Here is a 17,978-nt window from a genome sequence, read left to right on the forward strand (position 1 = left end):
GTCACACTTGTGCTCTTCGGTCAAAAATGACCCCCATAGAAAATGAATGGGAAATTGGCAAAAAAAAATTCTCTGAATTTTTGTACTAATTTTTTAATTGGTACGAATTTTTTGTCTTCTAAAAAAAAGTAAACCGCAGGAAAGGGGTGACACTCTACAACATCTAGAGTGCAAAACAGACACACCCACCCACAAACCCACACATACAAACACACTTTATACACATGTACACACCAATACATTTTGATTACAAAAAGTATGTTTTGAATTTTTAAAAATCACAGCTTCATCGTAATGTTACGAAACTTGGTGACTTTTATGGCATTATGTATGTGAACACATAAAAAATTGAGGTCATGATCTGAGCAGGCTAAGTGGTCTTAAAAAAAAGTCACACTTGTGGTCTTTGGTCAAAAATGACCCCCATAGGAAATTAATGGGAAATTGACAAAAACAAAAATTCACAATTTTTAATTTATTTTTTACATTTTTTTTTTAAATAAAAAATCGTTTTTGAGATTGTTTCAACTTTCAACTAAATATTCAAATCCACCCAAAAAAAAAAAAAATGTGTTAATAAACATCTGGGGAATTCACATGCTTCTCCATAGAGAGCTGTACATGCCATCTAGTGGTCACACCATGATTCTACGCCTTTTCTCTATACTGTAACCAGATGGTGCTAATTTTCTTCAAAAATATTTTTTTTCTGAAGGCCTAGACTCTATATTAAACTAAAATACCGGATTAATAATTTTTTGAAAAAAATCATATATATATCCATGGCAAAAATAGACCATAAATATTGCATAAATATTAATAAATTCAATCAAATTGTCTCAAAATACTAAATTACAAAGAATAAATATTATAGAACAAAAATAAATTGCATTGGTTTTACTGGAATGGAGGAAATTAAATTTTTAGGTGTCCGGCCTTTTGACCTGGAAGATGTGACTCTGAAACGAAGAGCACCTGAGGGTTAACTTTGAAAATGAACTATAATACATGCATACAAGTGTTTTTTGTGACATTGCGTTGCACAGTTTTCATTTAGGACACTTTTTTTCAAACACCTATGCATTCACAGGCACACACCACATGCTAAGATACGTGAAAGAGTAACGGGCATCCGCATCCCAGGTTTCATTAAAAATCATCCCAATCCCCTCTTCTGCAGTCGACCGCTCGCCACCCACAGGTGAAACTGGAAAAATTAGAATATGGTGCAAAAGTCAGTAATTAAACTTAAAAGGTCAACTAATATATTATATAGACTCATTACATGCGATAGTGAGATATTTAAAGCCTTTATATACTTTAGCTTATGAAAACCTTTTCACAATATTCTAATTTTGACATATCTGTAATCCATAATCATCAAAATTATAACAAATAAAGGCTTGAAATATCTCACTTTGCATGTAATGAGTCTATATAATATATTGGTTTCACTCTTAAAGTTGAATCGCTGAAATAAATGAACTTTTGCACCATATTCATTTTTCGAGTTTCACCCGTATTTATTAACGCGCTTCGTATCTCTCTGTTCAAATCCTTCCTTCCCGCTCTGCCAGTAAACCGCTGTCATTTGCTGATGGAAAGCATGAAAGTACTGTGATATGTAAATAAATGTTGTCTACATTCAGGGGTCATTATATGTTTTTGATATAGTGGTGTGTGTGTGTGTTCCTCAGACCAGAACGAGTGTGAGGACGGGCTGGACGACTGCGCCTCCAGAGGGATGACCTGCAAGAACCTGATCGGCACGTACATGTGCATCTGCTCTCCGGGATACACCCGACCGCCCAACGGAGACAGCTGCGTGGGTGAGCCACACACACACACACACACACAGGCGCTCGCATCAGCGCTCACAGACCTGACGGGTGTGTTTGTGCGCAGATCTGAACGAGTGCGCGGCCAAGCCTGGCGTCTGTGAGAACGGGCGCTGCGAGAACACGGTGGGGAGTTACCGGTGCATCTGCGATCAAGGCTTCAGTCCCAGTCCCAGCAGAACCGACTGCATCGGTGAGAGTGTGACCCCGCCGGCACCGACCTCACGGGTCATGAGCAGTGTTGGGTGTAACTAAGTACTAAGTAATTAGTTACTGTGATTTAATTACTTTTTCCTTGAAAATGTAAAGGATTACTCTTCATTTATCTGTAATTTAATTACAGTTACTTCTGATGTAATTGAGGTAAATACTGTGTATGGATCAATCTGATCTCACAGAGATTCGTATGCGTTTGATGAGGTGTCTAAATCGTACGACCGCACTCGTACAAATACATATGAATTATTGTAAAATATGTATGAAAAAAGTGTGAAATATCATGAGATCAGACATAAAACAATAGTGGGTTTAATATCAAAATATATTGTCTGATGCTAAAAAGTATGTTTTTATAATGTAACCTTCTCCACCTTGGTCAGTTTAAGGATAATTCATGCAATTTGAAAGAATTAAAACAGATTCATGTCTATTTTTGTATTATTCAGCTGGTTGAGATTGAAATGGGATTTTGAAAGTAATTAAATACTTTTTAGAGAGAGTAATTCGTACAGTAATCTAATTACACTGTTGAAGAGGTAATTAGTAACTAGTAATTAATTACTTTTTTAGAGTAACTTACCCAACACGGGTCATGAGTTAGTCGAGCTCGCGTCAGCTGATCATTAGCATGTATAATTACGCTGTACACTAATGATATCTGCAGTATACTCTTGTTCTGGTATGCTAGGCTGCTCTCGCCCACCACAGAACCAGAGCGCCATTGGGTCAGGCGTTTTTGACGATAGTGTTCCTGACAGAAACCATACTTGACATCCAGTCGACCTCCACTGGTTACGCTAACGTCTAAATCACACTGTGTGGTTATGATCGTGTTTGTTTTGCCAATAACAGCCGCTGTGTGTGTGTGTGTGTGTTAGATAACCGTCAGGGCTTCTGCTTCCTGGAGGTTCTGCAGACCATGTGTCAGATGAGTTCCAGCAGTCGGGTCAGCGTCAGGAAGTCCGAGTGCTGTTGTGACGGGGGCCGAGGCTGGGGGCCGAACTGTGAGATCTGCCCGTTACCCGGAACCACACACTACAGGAAGATGTGTCCGCTCGGGCACGGATACACCACTGACGGACAGGGTAACACACACACACACACTGGCTTACAAACACATGTATTGTAATTTAACAGGTGGAATGTAAAATCTAATAATTTTTTTTTAATTGACTGAGAGATATCCTGTGTGTGTGTGTGTGTGTGTGTGCAGATATCGACGAGTGTAAGGTGATGGGGAACCTGTGTAAGAACGGTCAGTGTTTGAACACGCTGGGCTCCTTCAGCTGCGTCTGTAAACCCGGATACACCACTGACATCACGAGCACGCAGTGTGTAGGTGAGTCTCACACTCACACACACACACACACACGTTGGACTGTTTTATTGAGCTCGTCTCATAGACTCGAGCTGTGTGTGTGTAGATGTGGACGAGTGTGTTCAGGCTCCCAAACCCTGTAACTTCATCTGTAAGAACACCGAGGGCGGGTACCTGTGCTCCTGCCCACGAGGATACCTGTTACAGGACGACTCCAAGAGCTGCCGGGGTAACACACACACACACACATTTTAACTATTTAAAGGATTAGTTCACTTTTGAAAAAACTTTTGCTGATTTACTCGCCCCCGTGTCATCCAAGATGTCCATGTCTTTCTTTCTTCAGTCGAAAAGAAATGATGAAAACATTCCAGGATTTTCTCCATATAATGGACTTCAATGGGGACCAAACGGTTCAAGGTCCAAATGAGAGTTTCAGTGCAAACTGTTCAAATGTCTTTAAACGACACCAGACGATGAATAAGGGTCTTATCAAGCGAAACGATCGCTTATTTCAAAACTTATTCCAAAAATGTAACTTTTCTAAGGACAAATGCTAGCCTTGCTCTATTCTGTGAGGCGCGTTTGTAACGTCACGTAATACGTAACTATGTTCAAAAGGTCACGGGCGACGTAGCCGAAAGTACAGAGTAAGTGTTTACAAGTTGAACGCATAGGTTGAACGTGCAAACGAACTCAAACGCCGTTTACAAAAAAAGGAATTAAAAGGAAAAACAACGATGTCGGACGATTTTGATTCTGTACTTCCGGCTACATCGCCCGTGACCTTTTGAACGTAATTACGTATTACGTGACGTTACAAACGCGCCTCACAGAATAGAGCAAGGCTAGCATTTGTCCTTAGAAACATTTTTGGAATAAGTTTGGAAATAAAGCATGATAAGACCCTTATTCATCGTCTGGTGTCGTTTAAAGACATTTGAAACTGTTATTAACTGTCTTTTGGACCTTGAACCGTTTGGACCCCATTGAAGTCCATTATATGGAGAAAATCCTGGAATGTTTTCATCAAAAACCTTCATTTCTTTTCGTCTGAAGAAAGAAAGACATGGACATCTTGGATGACACGGGGGCGAGTAAATCATCAGCAAAAGTTTTTTCAAAAGTGAACTACTCCTTTAAGTTCACTTAAAGGAAATGATTTACGGTCAAATAGACGAACATAATCATGGAGCAGTGGCGTACGGCAGACCTTCACAATATTTACCGCCACTCTGTTGTTATGGATACAAGTAGCACACACACACACACACACAGAGGGCGGTTATTGAGTCTAGACTAAATATCACTTCCTCCTGCTCCAGATCACTGATAAACACAAGCCTGATTGAACACACACATTATTATTTACGCTGGCCTGCAGTCTCAGAGTTCAGGTTCACCAGCAGGACTGTGTGTGTGTGTGTGTGTCTGACTCTCTCTCTCTCAGATCTGGACGAGTGCTCCACCAAACAGCACAACTGTCAGTTCCAGTGTGTGAACACGATTGGAGGATTCACCTGCAAATGCCCTCCGGGATTCACACAGCACCACACGGCCTGCATCGGTGAGAGCGGGAACACACTCCGCACACACACTTACACTCGTAGACGGCCAACAGTGCTTCTCTTGCTCGCCGTTTTTGTCTTTTTTCCAGTCCAAATATCGAAAAAGTCATAAATCAAGACGCATTTACTAGAGACAGAAAAACCTTGTTTTCCGATAAAAAATAAATAAAAGTGAGTTTTTGCTTAAAATAAGCAATATATGTTAAAAAAAAAAAAACTTTTCTATTTTAAATTAGATTTTTTTTTATTTTTATTTTTTCACCACTGGCACATAATTTAAGCACAAACTTATTCTTACAAAATATTCTTTCTTAGAATTCATTTTACTCCTTGATTTATGAATGTTTAGATATTTAGACTGGAAACGAGACTCGTTTACCTGTAGCTGATGATGTCACAGGTCACGTGTGCTCCAGTGATCGTTTATTCCAGTATTTATGGTTTTGGTTTGGTTAACGCTAATAAGAGATACACCCCAGAAGTCTCTGTTTCCTGAGGGAATGCGCTGGTACGGCTCACACTCGCCTCCATTCACTCTCAGACTTGTTTACACGAGCAGATGTTGAAGAAGTGATGTCACGTCTGCCGTCTGGTGTCACGGTGACCAGCTGCCCGTTGTTATGGGATGCACTGCCTCTGTTGCCATGGCTACAGCAGCTTGTGTTTAGATGTGATCCATTAGCTGTAAAACACAAACCCATGACTGTCCTCGAGCCCTTCCCGTTCCTGTTTCGGACACTGCGGCCTATGAGTTAGAGTGATGAAGTGTGTGTGTGTGTGTGTGAGACAGATCATAACGAATGCACCTCTGAGCCGGGTGTCTGTGGCCCGAACGGGGTGTGTCAGAACAGCCCCGGGAGCTTCAACTGTGACTGCCAGAGAGGATTCTCCCTCGACCCCAATGGACAGCACTGTGAAGGTACACACACACTCCCACACACACACACAGGAATGTGTCCATTAAAATATCCCACTAATACAGTGTGTGTGTGTGTCAGACACGGACGAGTGTGACGGGAACCATCGCTGCCAGCACGGCTGTCAGAATCTGGTGGGCGGCTACAGATGCAGCTGTCCTCAGGGATACTTACAGCACTACCAGTGGAACCAGTGCGTCGGTGAGACACCGCGACCTGTCTTTCTGTCTGGCCAATCAGAGCAGAGTGAGCCGTCTGCCCTGACCTTTGATCCCTGTGTGTGCAGATGAGAACGAGTGCCAGAACAGTCAGATATGTGGCGGCGCCTCGTGCCATAACACACTGGGCAGTTTCCGCTGCTTGTGTCCCGCGGGCTTCTCCTTCGAGCAGATGCTGGGCGGCTGTCAGGACGTCAACGAGTGCAACTCCCAGAACCCCTGCAGTTACGGCTGCTCCAACACCGATGGAGGATACCTGTGTGGCTGCCCACCTGGATACCTGAGAGCGGGACAGGGGTCAGACTCACACACACACACACACACAAACTGCTAGCCAGCTAACAGGGAACGTTCTTCCAGCAACATTAATAGAACGTCTTTAACCCTTGTGCATCCTTATGGACATTTTTGTCCTTTTCAGTTTTGTTTTTTTGATCACTTTGCCTGTGTTAAAGCTAACGGCAAAAAAATTGGCACAGGTGTGTATTTTTATTGGAATTTTACTATTTCACCGTCATTTTCTTGCATTAGGAACAAAAAATACTCCCTCTCAGCGCCTTTTGGACAAAAATGTCCCCATTAAAACTGCCATTTTTAATCCCCGGTTCAGTTAACTATAAAATTATGCAATCTTTGTTAAGAGGCTTTCATTCTGATGGCAAGGCTTGTGCCATTTTTTTAAGTTTGGCCTATAAAACAAATATGGCTTTATTCCTGTTTTCTGCTTCGGCATATTATAGAGCCGACTGGGTAAATTATGCAACGATATTTGTGTGGGTGTGTTGGTATGGATGTCAGAGTGTGGTTAGTATGTGTGTTATAAAAAAATATGTGTGTAGAGAAAAACTGCAAATAACAAATCCAATCACTGTGAGCTCCAGTGGGGTTTTGCTGCCACCCAATGGGGAAAATATGTTACTACGCCCAAACAAACTGTTACCCAAAGCTCATTTTTTGAGATATCATCCTCAAATTTGGAACACAACCTATTTAGATTTATGGCTTTGATTTTATTGCAGTTTTGAGTTCAACCTGATTTATAAAATATATATTTTATTTAAAATTTTTTTTTATAAATAATTTTCATAAACTTATACCTATATAACTTTTTTTTTTTGGATTTACTTATTATTATTTTTTTACTTCAGCAATAATCTGCAAAGGGTCTTCTTTAAAATGATACCAAACTTGAGTCTGTGCTCCGAAGCGTCACATTTTTATGACAGTTTTTTACATGGACATTTTTGTCTTCTTTTTACCTGTGTGTAACTTTTTTAATTGATGCACAAGGGTTAATAACGTTCTCAAAACATCAGCACAAACGCATCATTTATACAGTTTCGTCTGACAGTTTTTTCTGTTGAATGTTCGTCAAACTATTTTTAAATGAAACGTTGCTAGACCACACTTGCTGCGAAATAATTTTTGCTGCCGCTAGGGTGCGTCTAGATTTCCAAGCTATAATTTTCCAATAATGTTTACAAAATTAAATGTTCACACAACCAAGAATTTTTTTTAATATAAAAACTGTACTTTTTGAATGTTCAGAATAACTCAAGAACGTTAGTAAAATATTCTTAGAACATATTTGTTCACATCTGGGTTCACACACACATTTGGGGCGCTTTAGAAGAACCTCTGTCGCCCCCTTGTGGACCGAACGCTCACCACACACGCCACATTTACCTCAGCTTCACTTTAATATCTTTCAATCAAATATGAGACAAATTCAAATTCTGCTATAAAGCAGCTCTAATTGATCTGAATAAAATATTGATAAATACTAAATAATATAAAAAGAATGAGTGTAACAGCTGTTTAATGCTTTATAAACTCCTGTGTCAGTAGATGCACATTTCTGGTGTGTTTAATTGGATCCCTCGTGTGTAAATCTGATGTGTGTGTGTTTCAGTCACTGTGTCTCTGGAGCGGGTCTGAATCCCTCGCCCGACGCCGACGAGAACTCGCTCTCGCCCGAGGCCTGTTACGAGTGTAAGATCAACGGATATCCAAAGAAGGGCCGCAAACGCAGGGACGCCAACGCAACCGAGGAGCTGCAGGTAACCTTCACTGATGACCTCATCAGGTGTGATCCACACATCACGCCAACACACAAGATACGAAATCTGGAGTGCCGAAGTTACGACATCACTCTGTAGGCCAAAACGCGGAAGTGAGTTAGCATTTTAGCACTACGGTTCCCTCGCTCTGAACCCTGTGGGATTTTTGAATGGGTTTTTGCTAAATGGCCTGAAATAAGGTCTGTGGTGAACAAAGCCTCTAAATATTTTCACGTTTTGATCTATGACACAGAACACACAGTTATAACCTGCTTGTGGTTTTTTAAACTTTATTGTGTTTTTTAAAATCTTTATATAGGCTTCAAAATGTATAAATTTTGGATTAACTTGTGAAGATTATCTTGCTAGACAAAACGTGTAAGGGTCACAACCCTTTGTTAAACACAGATCTTTTTTTTTTGCAATTTTCCAAAAGTCTATGGGGAAAATGCATTGCTTTTCGACCGAGGGAACCCACGCGCCGCTAACTTCCGAGTCGTCCTACAAAGTGACGTCATCACTTCGGCACTCTATTACCCAGAAATCTAAGCATGGAGGATGTCATTACAGATGAGGTGGAGGTTTTGGGGAAACATCTGTTTTTCTTCATTTCTGCTGCTCAAACACACACCAATGCACAGATATGATCAAATTAGAGCACAAATATAGCGCTAGCAACACCAAGGTCATGGGTTCAACTCCCAGAGAAGGTTTGAACTGACCTTTAATGCGGTGTTTGTCGCTTTGGATAAAAGCGTTTGCCAAATGCATCGATTAAAACGTCAAATGTAAATGTTTAAAATAATGACTTGCTATAGAGAGAGAGATAGAGAGAGGTCAATTGATTTAAATATTTTAACACTCCCAAAAGTTTAAAAACAAGCAGTTTTGTTGTAATTACTGCATGAATAACAGGAGATGGTTTAACCCTTTATTCTGTCCTGAAGATTTTACCTAATTTGGTGTTTCAGGTCAAAAGTGACCTGCTTTTTAAATTACTCTCAATATGGGTTGTTATTAACATCAAATATCAGATTCAGTCTTTCTTATCAACTTGTTTTCTTTTTAGTTAGCACAGGTTTTAGGTTTCTTTTTTTTTTTGGTTTGTTTTTTGACATGGCAACTGGCCTGCTCATTTGTTTTTTTTTTATCGTTTTATTTATAATTTTACATTATTACAAAACACAAACAAGGAACAAGAAAAAAGAAAAACCAGAAAAAATTCTTCACTCTATCCGAGGAAAACTAGATGTCTTTGAACTGACTTGGACTCCTTTTCTGAACATCCTGACCCAACTTGATATGTCCACAGACTAATTGTAAATCTATGCTTATTACTGCTTATTTTTATTTTTATAAATATTCAATACCTTGCCTGTGGAGAGAGGGCAGGTTTTATGTTTCTGACCGTAGCGCTCATTGATCCGTGTTTGAGTGGAAAAATTCACTCAAGCTCATATAAATCGGAGACGCCTAAAACCTGTGTTAATTGAAATAAAACATGATTGAATGCAGTAACACAGCATAACCAGAGATTTATTAGCAATTTTTGACCCAGGTGAAGGGCTAAATATAGCAGCACTCCCAGTTTCTGTTCATTTACCTCGTGTCTGAATATGTGCGTGTGTTCCTCTAACGATCAGTGTGTGTGTTTCTCCAGAACGATCTGGACTCAGCCAGTGTGGACGTGGACGACACACTCCATCTCCATCTGAACATGAGCACGCTGAAGAGCAAAGACCACATCATCGAGTTCGTCCCGGCGCTGTCCACGCTCACCGATCACGTGCGCTACGCCATCGAGTACGGCAACGACGACGGCCTGTTCCTGATGAGCCAGAAGCACGGCGTCAGCTACCTGCACATATCCAAGAAGAAGCCTCTCCAGCCGGGTGTGTATTCTCTGCAGATCCGCAGCGTGGGCCGGGCCGGCGGACTCGAGCCGGGGGACTCGGACTACCTCAGCGCGCAGCTGGGACACGCTCTGCTCATGCGAGTTCAGATCGTCCTGCACTGATCCAGCTAACGCACAGACTGCCGCCCACAGCTACGGCCAAAGACCAGCACCTGCCTCTCCACTAGCGCTGCGCGATTAATCGCAACGAAACCGCACGCTATTTGGCAAAGGCTGCGATTATTTTATGCATCGGTGGATCAGTAAAGCGGACCGGTAAACGCTGCTCCATCTGAACACCAGAGGGCGTCTCTCACACACACACACACACGTTTGGAAAGATGTGTTGCTTCTTCAAATGCACGTTATATGTGACTCAAACTGAGAGTGAGCAGCGTTTACTGAGCCGTGCTTCACTGACAAGCTGCGCACACAAAATAATCGGTTTAAGTGCGATTACATGGAAATTGCGATTAATCGTGCAGCCCTGTTCTCCATCATACGCTCGCATCCCAATATAGACGCTGTGGAGGAACGCGTGCCGAAGAGCCTCGCTCGCTCTCTCTCTCTTTCTCGCCGCTCAATCTATCGCATCTTACTGCTGCTGCACTGCACAAAACGCTCTCAAGGGGATAGTTGACCCAAAAATGAACATTAGCCCATGATTTACTCTCCCTCAACCCATCTTAGTGTATGTGACACTCTTCTTTCAGACGAACACAGTCAGAGTTATATTAAAAAATGTCCTGCTCTTCATAAAAGTGCATCTGTCCATCATAAAAGTGCATCTATTCATCATAAACGTGCATCTACCCATCATAAAAGTGCATCTGTCCATCATAAAAGTGCATCTACCCATCATAAAAGTGCATCTGTCCATCATAAAAGTGCATCTACCCATCATAAAAGTGCATCTATCCATCATAAAAGTGCATCTACCCATCATAAAAGTGCATCTATCCATCATAAAAGTGCATCTACCCATCATAAAAGTGCATCTATCCATCATAAACGTGCATCTACCCATCATAAAAGTGCATCTGTCCATCATAAAAGTGCATCTGTCCATCATAAAAGTGCATCTGTCCATCATAAAAGTGCATCTACCCATCATAAAAGTGCATCTATCCATCATAAAAGTGCATCTACCCATCATAAAAGTGCATCTGTCCGTCATAAAAGTGCATCTACCCATCATAAAAGTGCATCTATCCATCATAAAAGTGCATCTACCCATCATAAAAGTGCATCTTTCAATCATAAAAGTGCATCTATCATCATAAAAGTGCATCTATCCATCATAAAAGTGCATCTATCCATCATAAAAGTGCATCTATCCATCATAAAAGTGCATCTTTCAATCATAAAAGTGCATCTGTCCATGATAAAAGTGCATCTACCCATCATAAAAGTGCATCTATCCATCATAAAAGTGCATCTGTCCGTCATAAAAGTGCATCTATCCATCATAAAAGTGCATCTATCCATCATAAAAGTGCATCTTTCAATCATAAAAGTGCATCTATCCATCATAAAAGTGCATCTTTCAATCATAAAAGTGCATCTGTCCATGATAAAAGTGCATCTACCCATGATAAAAGTGCATCTACCCATCATAAAAGTGCATCTGTCCGTCATAAAAGTGCATCTATCCATGATAAAAGTGCTCCACACGGCTCTGGTGGGTTAATAAAGGGCTTCTAAAGGGAAGCGATGCGTTCATGTAAGAACAATATCCATATTTAAAACTTTTTGACTAAAATAATTAGCTTCCTGCAGATGGCCATGACATTTTTAATATAACTCTGATTGTATTCGTCTGAGAGAAGAACTTCATGTACACCAGGATGACTTGAGGACGAGTAAATCAAGGGCTAATTCTCATTTTTGTGTGAACTATCCCTTTAAACAGTGTTTTTGGCTTGTTTTCTAGTACAGATATCTAAACGTTCTTAAATCAAGATGACTTGAGATAGTCTTGGTGTCTGAAATGGGTGCTTAAAACAACAACAAATAACTCCTAATCAGAAAAGAAACGTAAAGAGGTCCTATTGTTTCTTCAGTGTGTGATCATGAAGAGCTCCAGTCCTCCTCTATATGAGCGTCAGTGTTCCTGAACTCCTGAAACGCCTCCGTTGTAGTCTTGAGTTTCTTCCGGGAACAAATATGTCTCAATATTCCTCATTATAATAATTAATGCGCCGAATAAAGGGGCGGGGCCTGGTTGAGAGGAGCCGCAACAATGGAGAATACGAGGAAATAATCAACATTAAAGCAGGAGAAACTCTTCTAGTAGAGCCGGAAACATCATCAAGACTGTAAAAGAGCGTAATAGTTCCTCTTTAAATAACAGTACATTTACTTGAGAAGCAGAATGACGTAAAGTCGGCGTGTAGTCAATATTTTTATCAACTCATCTTTCCTCGGCAAAATTGCATATTTCAAAGTTTTTTCCTTGAAAAAAAAATTGCCTTAAAATATCTTGAATGTAACCCGACACCCTCATTTAGTATGTGCGGTTCTATGAATATGCAAATGAGCCCCGCCCCCACTCACTCACTGTCTTAAAGCGCATTAAACACATCACATAGACACATAAACAGCTGGATTTTCACTATTTTTGTTTGTTTTTAGCACAAACGCTTAATTTAAAAAAAATATTCAGTAAGCAAGAGCTCATATCTTCCTCATTCTGCTTCTCCCGTAAACGCATCTTGATTTAAGAGTGTTTATATATCAGTGCCGGAAGCCGAGACACGAGAACGTCGTGTTTGGCAGTGCTCTCGATTCATGCACTGTAATAATCGTCTACAAGCGGCCGACCGACGCTTCTGTTCTCCTGCAACTATACCACATGTAATTTAAGTGTGTCTATACTGTAACCGTGTCACTTTGTTACTCGCGATGTAAACTAGAGGACCCCTGGAACGGAGGGGTTTGTAATGGTGCTTCTTATAATGACCAACTACTTATAAACTGTGTTTCTGTGACTCGATGCACTGAGGTCTCGCGGCCACACACACTTCCACACACACGCCGTCGGGCCTCGGCCTGGAGAACCACGCCGTTCTGTTCTGTCTTCACACTCGTGAGGGGTTTAGTTGTACATTCACAATAAAAACATATTTTTGGTTGTTCGGGTCGACTCGACCGCTTGCCTTGATTTCAGAACGGCAGAATCACTCATTCCAGAGTCACATGACCATTGTGTTGGAAACCAGTTGTATTGGTGATACTGGGCAATCATTGTCCCAGTAAAGCCTGACATATGACATAATAGATACATTTTTTAGATTATAGAAATTTGCATTTGTGTTTGAGTATCATATTTGATGCATCAGGCTTCTATATAGTGAGAACAAATCCACTCAAACTGAGTAAAAATAGGCAATTTGGTGCAGAAGCTGATATTTACAGATGAACTCTATGAGAATATGGTGCAAAAGTTCAGTAATTCAACTTAAAATGTGAAACTAATATATTATATAGACTCATTACATGCAAAGGGAGATATTTCAAGCCTTTATTTGATATAATTGTGATGATTATGGATTACAGATATGAAAACCCTAAATTCAAAATTAGAATATTGTGAAAATGTAAGCCATAATCATCACAATTATAACAAATAAAGGCTGGAAATATCTCACTATGCATGTAATGAGTCTAGTTTCAGCTTTTAAGTTGAATTACTGAAATAAATTCAATTTTGCACCATATTCTTATAGGTTCCCTGTATTTGAACAAAAAGTGATGAAATTCTGATGCTTGTAATGTAAATCAATGAGATATCAATATCTGCCAATAATGTTTCAGCAAGATGATATTTAAATGCTTAGTTTTAAATCATATCATACAATGATCGACAGATGAACCATTGAACTCTAAAGCCTGATGATCATATTTGATATTTTTCTAATAAATAACTGAATAGTCAAGTAAACCTGCCTCAGTCCAGTTGAAATATTACCAACAATATCAAAGTTATTCTTATGTTTACTTACACTAAAAGACTTTTACTGGATAAAACGGACTAAACTATTAAAGTTTTGAATGTATGAAATAGGTTTTATAGGGTAAATTAATGTATTTTGGGCTACTAATGTTCATTCAGCAGTGGTAACTACAGTATTATAATTTTTAGCATGAGGAGTTTATCGGATCTCACCTAAAACACAATATTTGATGTTTGTGCCCCGTAGAGACATTCTCCATCACTGCAAGAGTTTAAAGCATGAAACCCTGTGTGTTCAAGATAATGTACTAAATAAAAACAGCGAATATTAAAACATCAGAAACACTAAAGTCATTAGTCAATCCATTAACTAACAATGACTCTTTATTAACCAGTGTTATTGCTCAGGTTTACTAATTAAGTTTAGCAAATGAAGCCTCATAGCAAATATAACCAATAATAATAATAAAGTGTAACAAACTAAATCAATGAGAAATAAAGCCACTCCTGTAGGAACACTCAAAGTAAAACGTTCACATCTGTGGATCCTTTAACAGCTAATTAATCACTTTAATGAATATTACAGTAACGTGGAAAAACTTCTGGGTAACCGACGGCAAAAAAAAAGTGTACAGTCAACACTATGAAATATAATCAAAAATGTAATTTAATAACACAATGTACAAACTAATTAGTCATTTTACATCAATCAGTGAAAGACACTTTACAATAAGGTTTCATTAATTAACCTGATCAATCCTTCTACAGCATTTATTAATATTGATGATAAAATACTTCAAATCAAAAGTAGTATTAGTCACTGCAGTGTGAACTAACTCATCGTTAACGAACGAGCTCTTATTGTAAAGTGTCCCCGACCCGCAGCATTTCTACAGTTGAGTTTCAGTTGGTGCCGGTTGAGCCGAAGCCGCTTGCTCCTCTCACAGTCTCATCCAGCGTCTGAAAGAGGAAAACAGTGTGAACCGTCTGATCTGCAGAGACACACACACACACACACACACACACACACACACGGCGGATGAGGTTCACCTGTAACTCCTGCAGCTCCGGGTAACAGATCCTCTCGCAGATCAGCTGAGCGACGCGCTCGCCTTTCTTCACTGCAGGAGGAAACATGTCAGGTAACAACAGCTGGACGCCGACTTCACGCAGACGCCATTTTGAATCGGAAAGCAAGGCTCCGGCGGGAAGAGCCCCGGAAGTAACGTTACAGACAGACGACAATGCCTTGATTTACACTACTGGATGTTAATATCCAATATAGGGTATGTATAGTTTGTTCCTGCTTCTTTTTTTACGTTCTGAATTTATATATATATATATATACAAATATTTATAAATGAATTTCAGTGTATATAGTCTAAAGTATAAAATAAATGGATGTACATTTTTAGAAATACTAATAATTATAATTTCATTACAGGCGACACTTCCAGTTTTCTTCCCACCGGAGCCGTTTCAAGATGGCGGCTGCGTGAAACCAGCGTATGGGGGAGGTGTCTACTGTTCCTGCCAGCTTCCTCTCACCTTCGAACGTCTCTTTGCTGAAGTTGAACAGCACCACTCCCAGATTCCCCCTGTAGTCCTCGTCCACCACACCAGCTGTAGAAACACGACACACACACGTCAGCTCATTCATACAATCATTCTGAGGTGATCAGTGACGGCCGCGAGCGAGAGACGTACCGCCCACATCGATGAAGTGCTTCACCGCGAGACCCGAGCGAGGAGCTGCAACACAACACACAGCGTCAGGCAAAACACTCATGAACACCGGCAAACATGGGCGGGGCTTGATTTTGTCTGATTGGATGGTTTGTCGTCAAATTATAAGAAGGTGAAAATTATGATCAAGTTGAATTTTTGTTTTTAATCTCACCCCCGTGTCATCCAAGATGTCCATGTCTTTCTTTCTTCAGTCGAAAAGAAATGAAGGTTGAAAACATTCCAGGATTTTCTCCATATAATGGACTTCAATGGGGTCCAAAAAACAGTTTCAGTGAAGCTTCAAGGGGCTTTAAACGATTCCGGATGATGAATAAGGGTCTCATCTAGTGAAACGATCGCTCATTTATTAAATAAAGAAATAACAAAGTTTAGGTTTTATAAGATCAAATGGTCGCCTTGCTCTGTTCTGTGATGAGCATTCGTGACTCTCCTGTTCGAACTCGTTTATCAAAATGGACAAATCTTTTTTCGCGTCATTTGGTTAATTCAACGAACAAAATGAACTAACCCTAACAGAGCAAGGCGACCATTTGTGCTTATAAAACTTAATTTTTATTTATTTATTTTTTCTTTTAAATGAGTGATTGTTTCGCTTGACAAGACCCTTGTTCATCGTCTGGAATCGTTTAAAGCCCTTTGAACAGTTGAACAGAACAGCACTGAAACTGTCTTTTGGACCTTGAACCGTTTGGTCCCCATTGAAGTCCATTATATGGAGAAAATCCTGGAATGTTTTCATCAAAAACCTTCATTTCTTTTCGACTGAAGAAAGAAAGACATGGACATCTTGGATGACACGGGGGCGAGTAAATGATCAGCAAAAGTGTTTTTTAAAAGTGAATTACTCCTTTAAGATTTACCAAAGCATGATAGTTTTCTTGTGTGTGGAAATGAACGGATTCGGACACGTGACTCTCACCGACTCTCCCGTAGTATCCGTGTGGGACCGCGATCTGGATATCAGTCTTGACCAGAGCTTTGTCCATCGGCCCGATGCTGTAGTCATATGCACTGAAACACACTCATCATCATCATCATCATCATCACCACCACGTGCATGTAACCACCGGAAATCCAAGTGCTTGCGGCAGTGTGAAAGATTTTATCCCACATTATTCCTCTAAAAACAGCCGCAGAGAGGAAAGCAGAGCACGGATGTAAGAATCACCTGTACAGGTCGAATCCGGCGGCTCGGTCCGATCCACGGCTCGGTGTCGTGGCGTTTTCTGTCAGTTTGGCGAATTTGAGCACCTTTTGCTCTTCGTGTCCGTTCACTGCATCACTCTTGCATCTTTTCTGCGGCGAAACCGCTTCTGTAACTTCAGAGCAAGGCATTTTACTGACGAGCGCGTGCTGGGCGATCCTCGAGACAAAACTACAGTGAGTGTATGCTGTTGCTGTGATTCTGAGCGCGCCAGAATCTCGCGCGCATTATTTGAGCGACCCCACCGCGGGAAACGTTCTGAGTGGTGGGTACTGCATGACGTAAGGCGACATAACGACTCGTCACACCAGAATGTGTAGCATGTTATTTAAATCAGTTACCGCAAAAATGTCTACCCTCCCCTTTTTCGATGTACCTATATCATCACATTTCAGCAGTCGAATCACAATTTTATTCAATAATAAATTGGGAGAGTTAACTGTCATTTAGCCACTACTAAAATGAAATCCAATATTAACCTACAGGCTGCAGTCAGATATTAACGCTCGCTCTATTTTTCGCTTTAGTTTCTATAAAGCTGCTGACCTCTAAACACAAACCCGTGTAAACCGCGAACAGCAGCGACAGAAACACACCGAACCATCATCTTCAACCGCCATTTGTGTTTGTGTATGTTACATTCTGGGACTTGTAGTTTTTTGCTGTCTGTGTAGTTCTTGGAGGTTGACGGTCGTTTGAACTCACCTTCCATCGCGAGTGGTTGATTCGGAGTGACGCGGAATCATGTGAATGTGAAGCGGTTTATTCCGAGGGAGAAGAAACTCGACACGACGGCGTCCTGTCAGCGTTAAATACTCAGGTGAAATGTATTACTTCTGATAATAACATTTGAACTGAACTTTATGGAACCCTGATTCCGCCACAAAAACATGCTTTGGTAATTAATGACATAAAAAGTAGAAATGTGTCGAATCACATACAAAATCATAATTATGAAATTAAAACGTTGACTTTTCATCTCATAACTATGACTATGCATGCAGTCATAATAAATTATTTAATCACGCATATCGTGCA

At 40.4% G+C, this 17,978-nt stretch overlaps 2 protein-coding genes across 5 annotated transcripts in view; one reads left to right on the forward strand and one right to left on the reverse strand.

The window, feature by feature from the left end:
• The window catches only part of fbn1 (fibrillin 1), a 70,953-nt gene extending 57,784 nt beyond the window's left edge, over positions 1 to 13,169 (forward strand). For both annotated transcript variants that reach the window (XM_089116572.1, XM_089116571.1), the window contains 11 exons: positions 1,698 to 1,829; positions 1,906 to 2,031; positions 2,936 to 3,142; positions 3,271 to 3,396; positions 3,482 to 3,604; positions 4,826 to 4,942; positions 5,734 to 5,862; positions 5,942 to 6,061; positions 6,147 to 6,375; positions 7,991 to 8,138; positions 9,799 to 13,169. In XM_089116572.1, coding sequence (XP_088972698.1) covers positions 1,698 to 1,829; positions 1,906 to 2,031; positions 2,936 to 3,142; positions 3,271 to 3,396; positions 3,482 to 3,604; positions 4,826 to 4,942; positions 5,734 to 5,862; positions 5,942 to 6,061; positions 6,147 to 6,375; positions 7,991 to 8,138; positions 9,799 to 10,155 — 1,814 coding nt within the window. In that variant the 3' untranslated portion in view covers positions 10,156 to 13,169. The remainder of the gene's footprint in view (positions 1 to 1,697; positions 1,830 to 1,905; positions 2,032 to 2,935; positions 3,143 to 3,270; positions 3,397 to 3,481; positions 3,605 to 4,825; positions 4,943 to 5,733; positions 5,863 to 5,941; positions 6,062 to 6,146; positions 6,376 to 7,990; positions 8,139 to 9,798) is intronic.
• A 1,467-nt stretch (positions 13,170 to 14,636) lies between these two features.
• On the reverse strand, positions 14,637 to 17,667 carry dut (deoxyuridine triphosphatase). 3 transcript variants are annotated; one of them, XM_039684125.2, is made up of 7 exons: positions 17,646 to 17,667; positions 16,905 to 17,055; positions 16,656 to 16,747; positions 15,695 to 15,739; positions 15,536 to 15,610; positions 15,038 to 15,108; positions 14,637 to 14,947 (listed from the first exon to the last, which is right to left on the reverse strand). In XM_039684125.2, exons 1-7 carry the CDS (start codon positions 17,650 to 17,652, stop codon positions 14,891 to 14,893), a joined length of 498 nt encoding a protein of 165 aa, XP_039540059.1. In that variant the 5' UTR covers positions 17,653 to 17,667; the 3' UTR covers positions 14,637 to 14,890. The 3 variants fall into 3 exon arrangements, with proteins under 3 accessions (XP_039540059.1, XP_039540057.1, XP_039540058.1); XM_039684123.2 differs by lacking the exon at positions 17,646 to 17,667 and adding an exon at positions 17,487 to 17,594; XM_039684124.2 differs by lacking the exon at positions 17,646 to 17,667 and having other exon boundaries at positions 16,905 to 17,460.
• Between the last annotated feature and the right edge of the window lie 311 nt (positions 17,668 to 17,978).

This window comes from Pimephales promelas, chromosome 10, assembly GCF_988280905.1.
Source record: "Pimephales promelas chromosome 10, fPimPro1.hap1.1, whole genome shotgun sequence".
Taxonomy (NCBI): Eukaryota; Metazoa; Chordata; class Actinopteri; order Cypriniformes; family Leuciscidae; genus Pimephales; species Pimephales promelas.

What these genes read in the sequence shown, in the direction of transcription:
- dut (XM_039684123.2), bottom strand. Translation starts at nt 17,547, where the DNA reads ATGATGGTTCGGTGTGTTTCTGTCGCTGCTGTTCGCGGTTTACACGGG. An exon ending in GCCGGATTCGACCTGTACAG is followed by an intron (nt 16,748 to 16,904) that starts GTGATTCTTACA and finishes AGTGTGTTTCAG; the next exon opens with TGCATATGACTACAGCATCG. An exon ending in CGGATACTACGGGAGAGTCG is followed by an intron (nt 15,740 to 16,655) that starts GTGAGAGTCACG and finishes GTTGTGTTGCAG; the next exon opens with CTCCTCGCTCGGGTCTCGCG.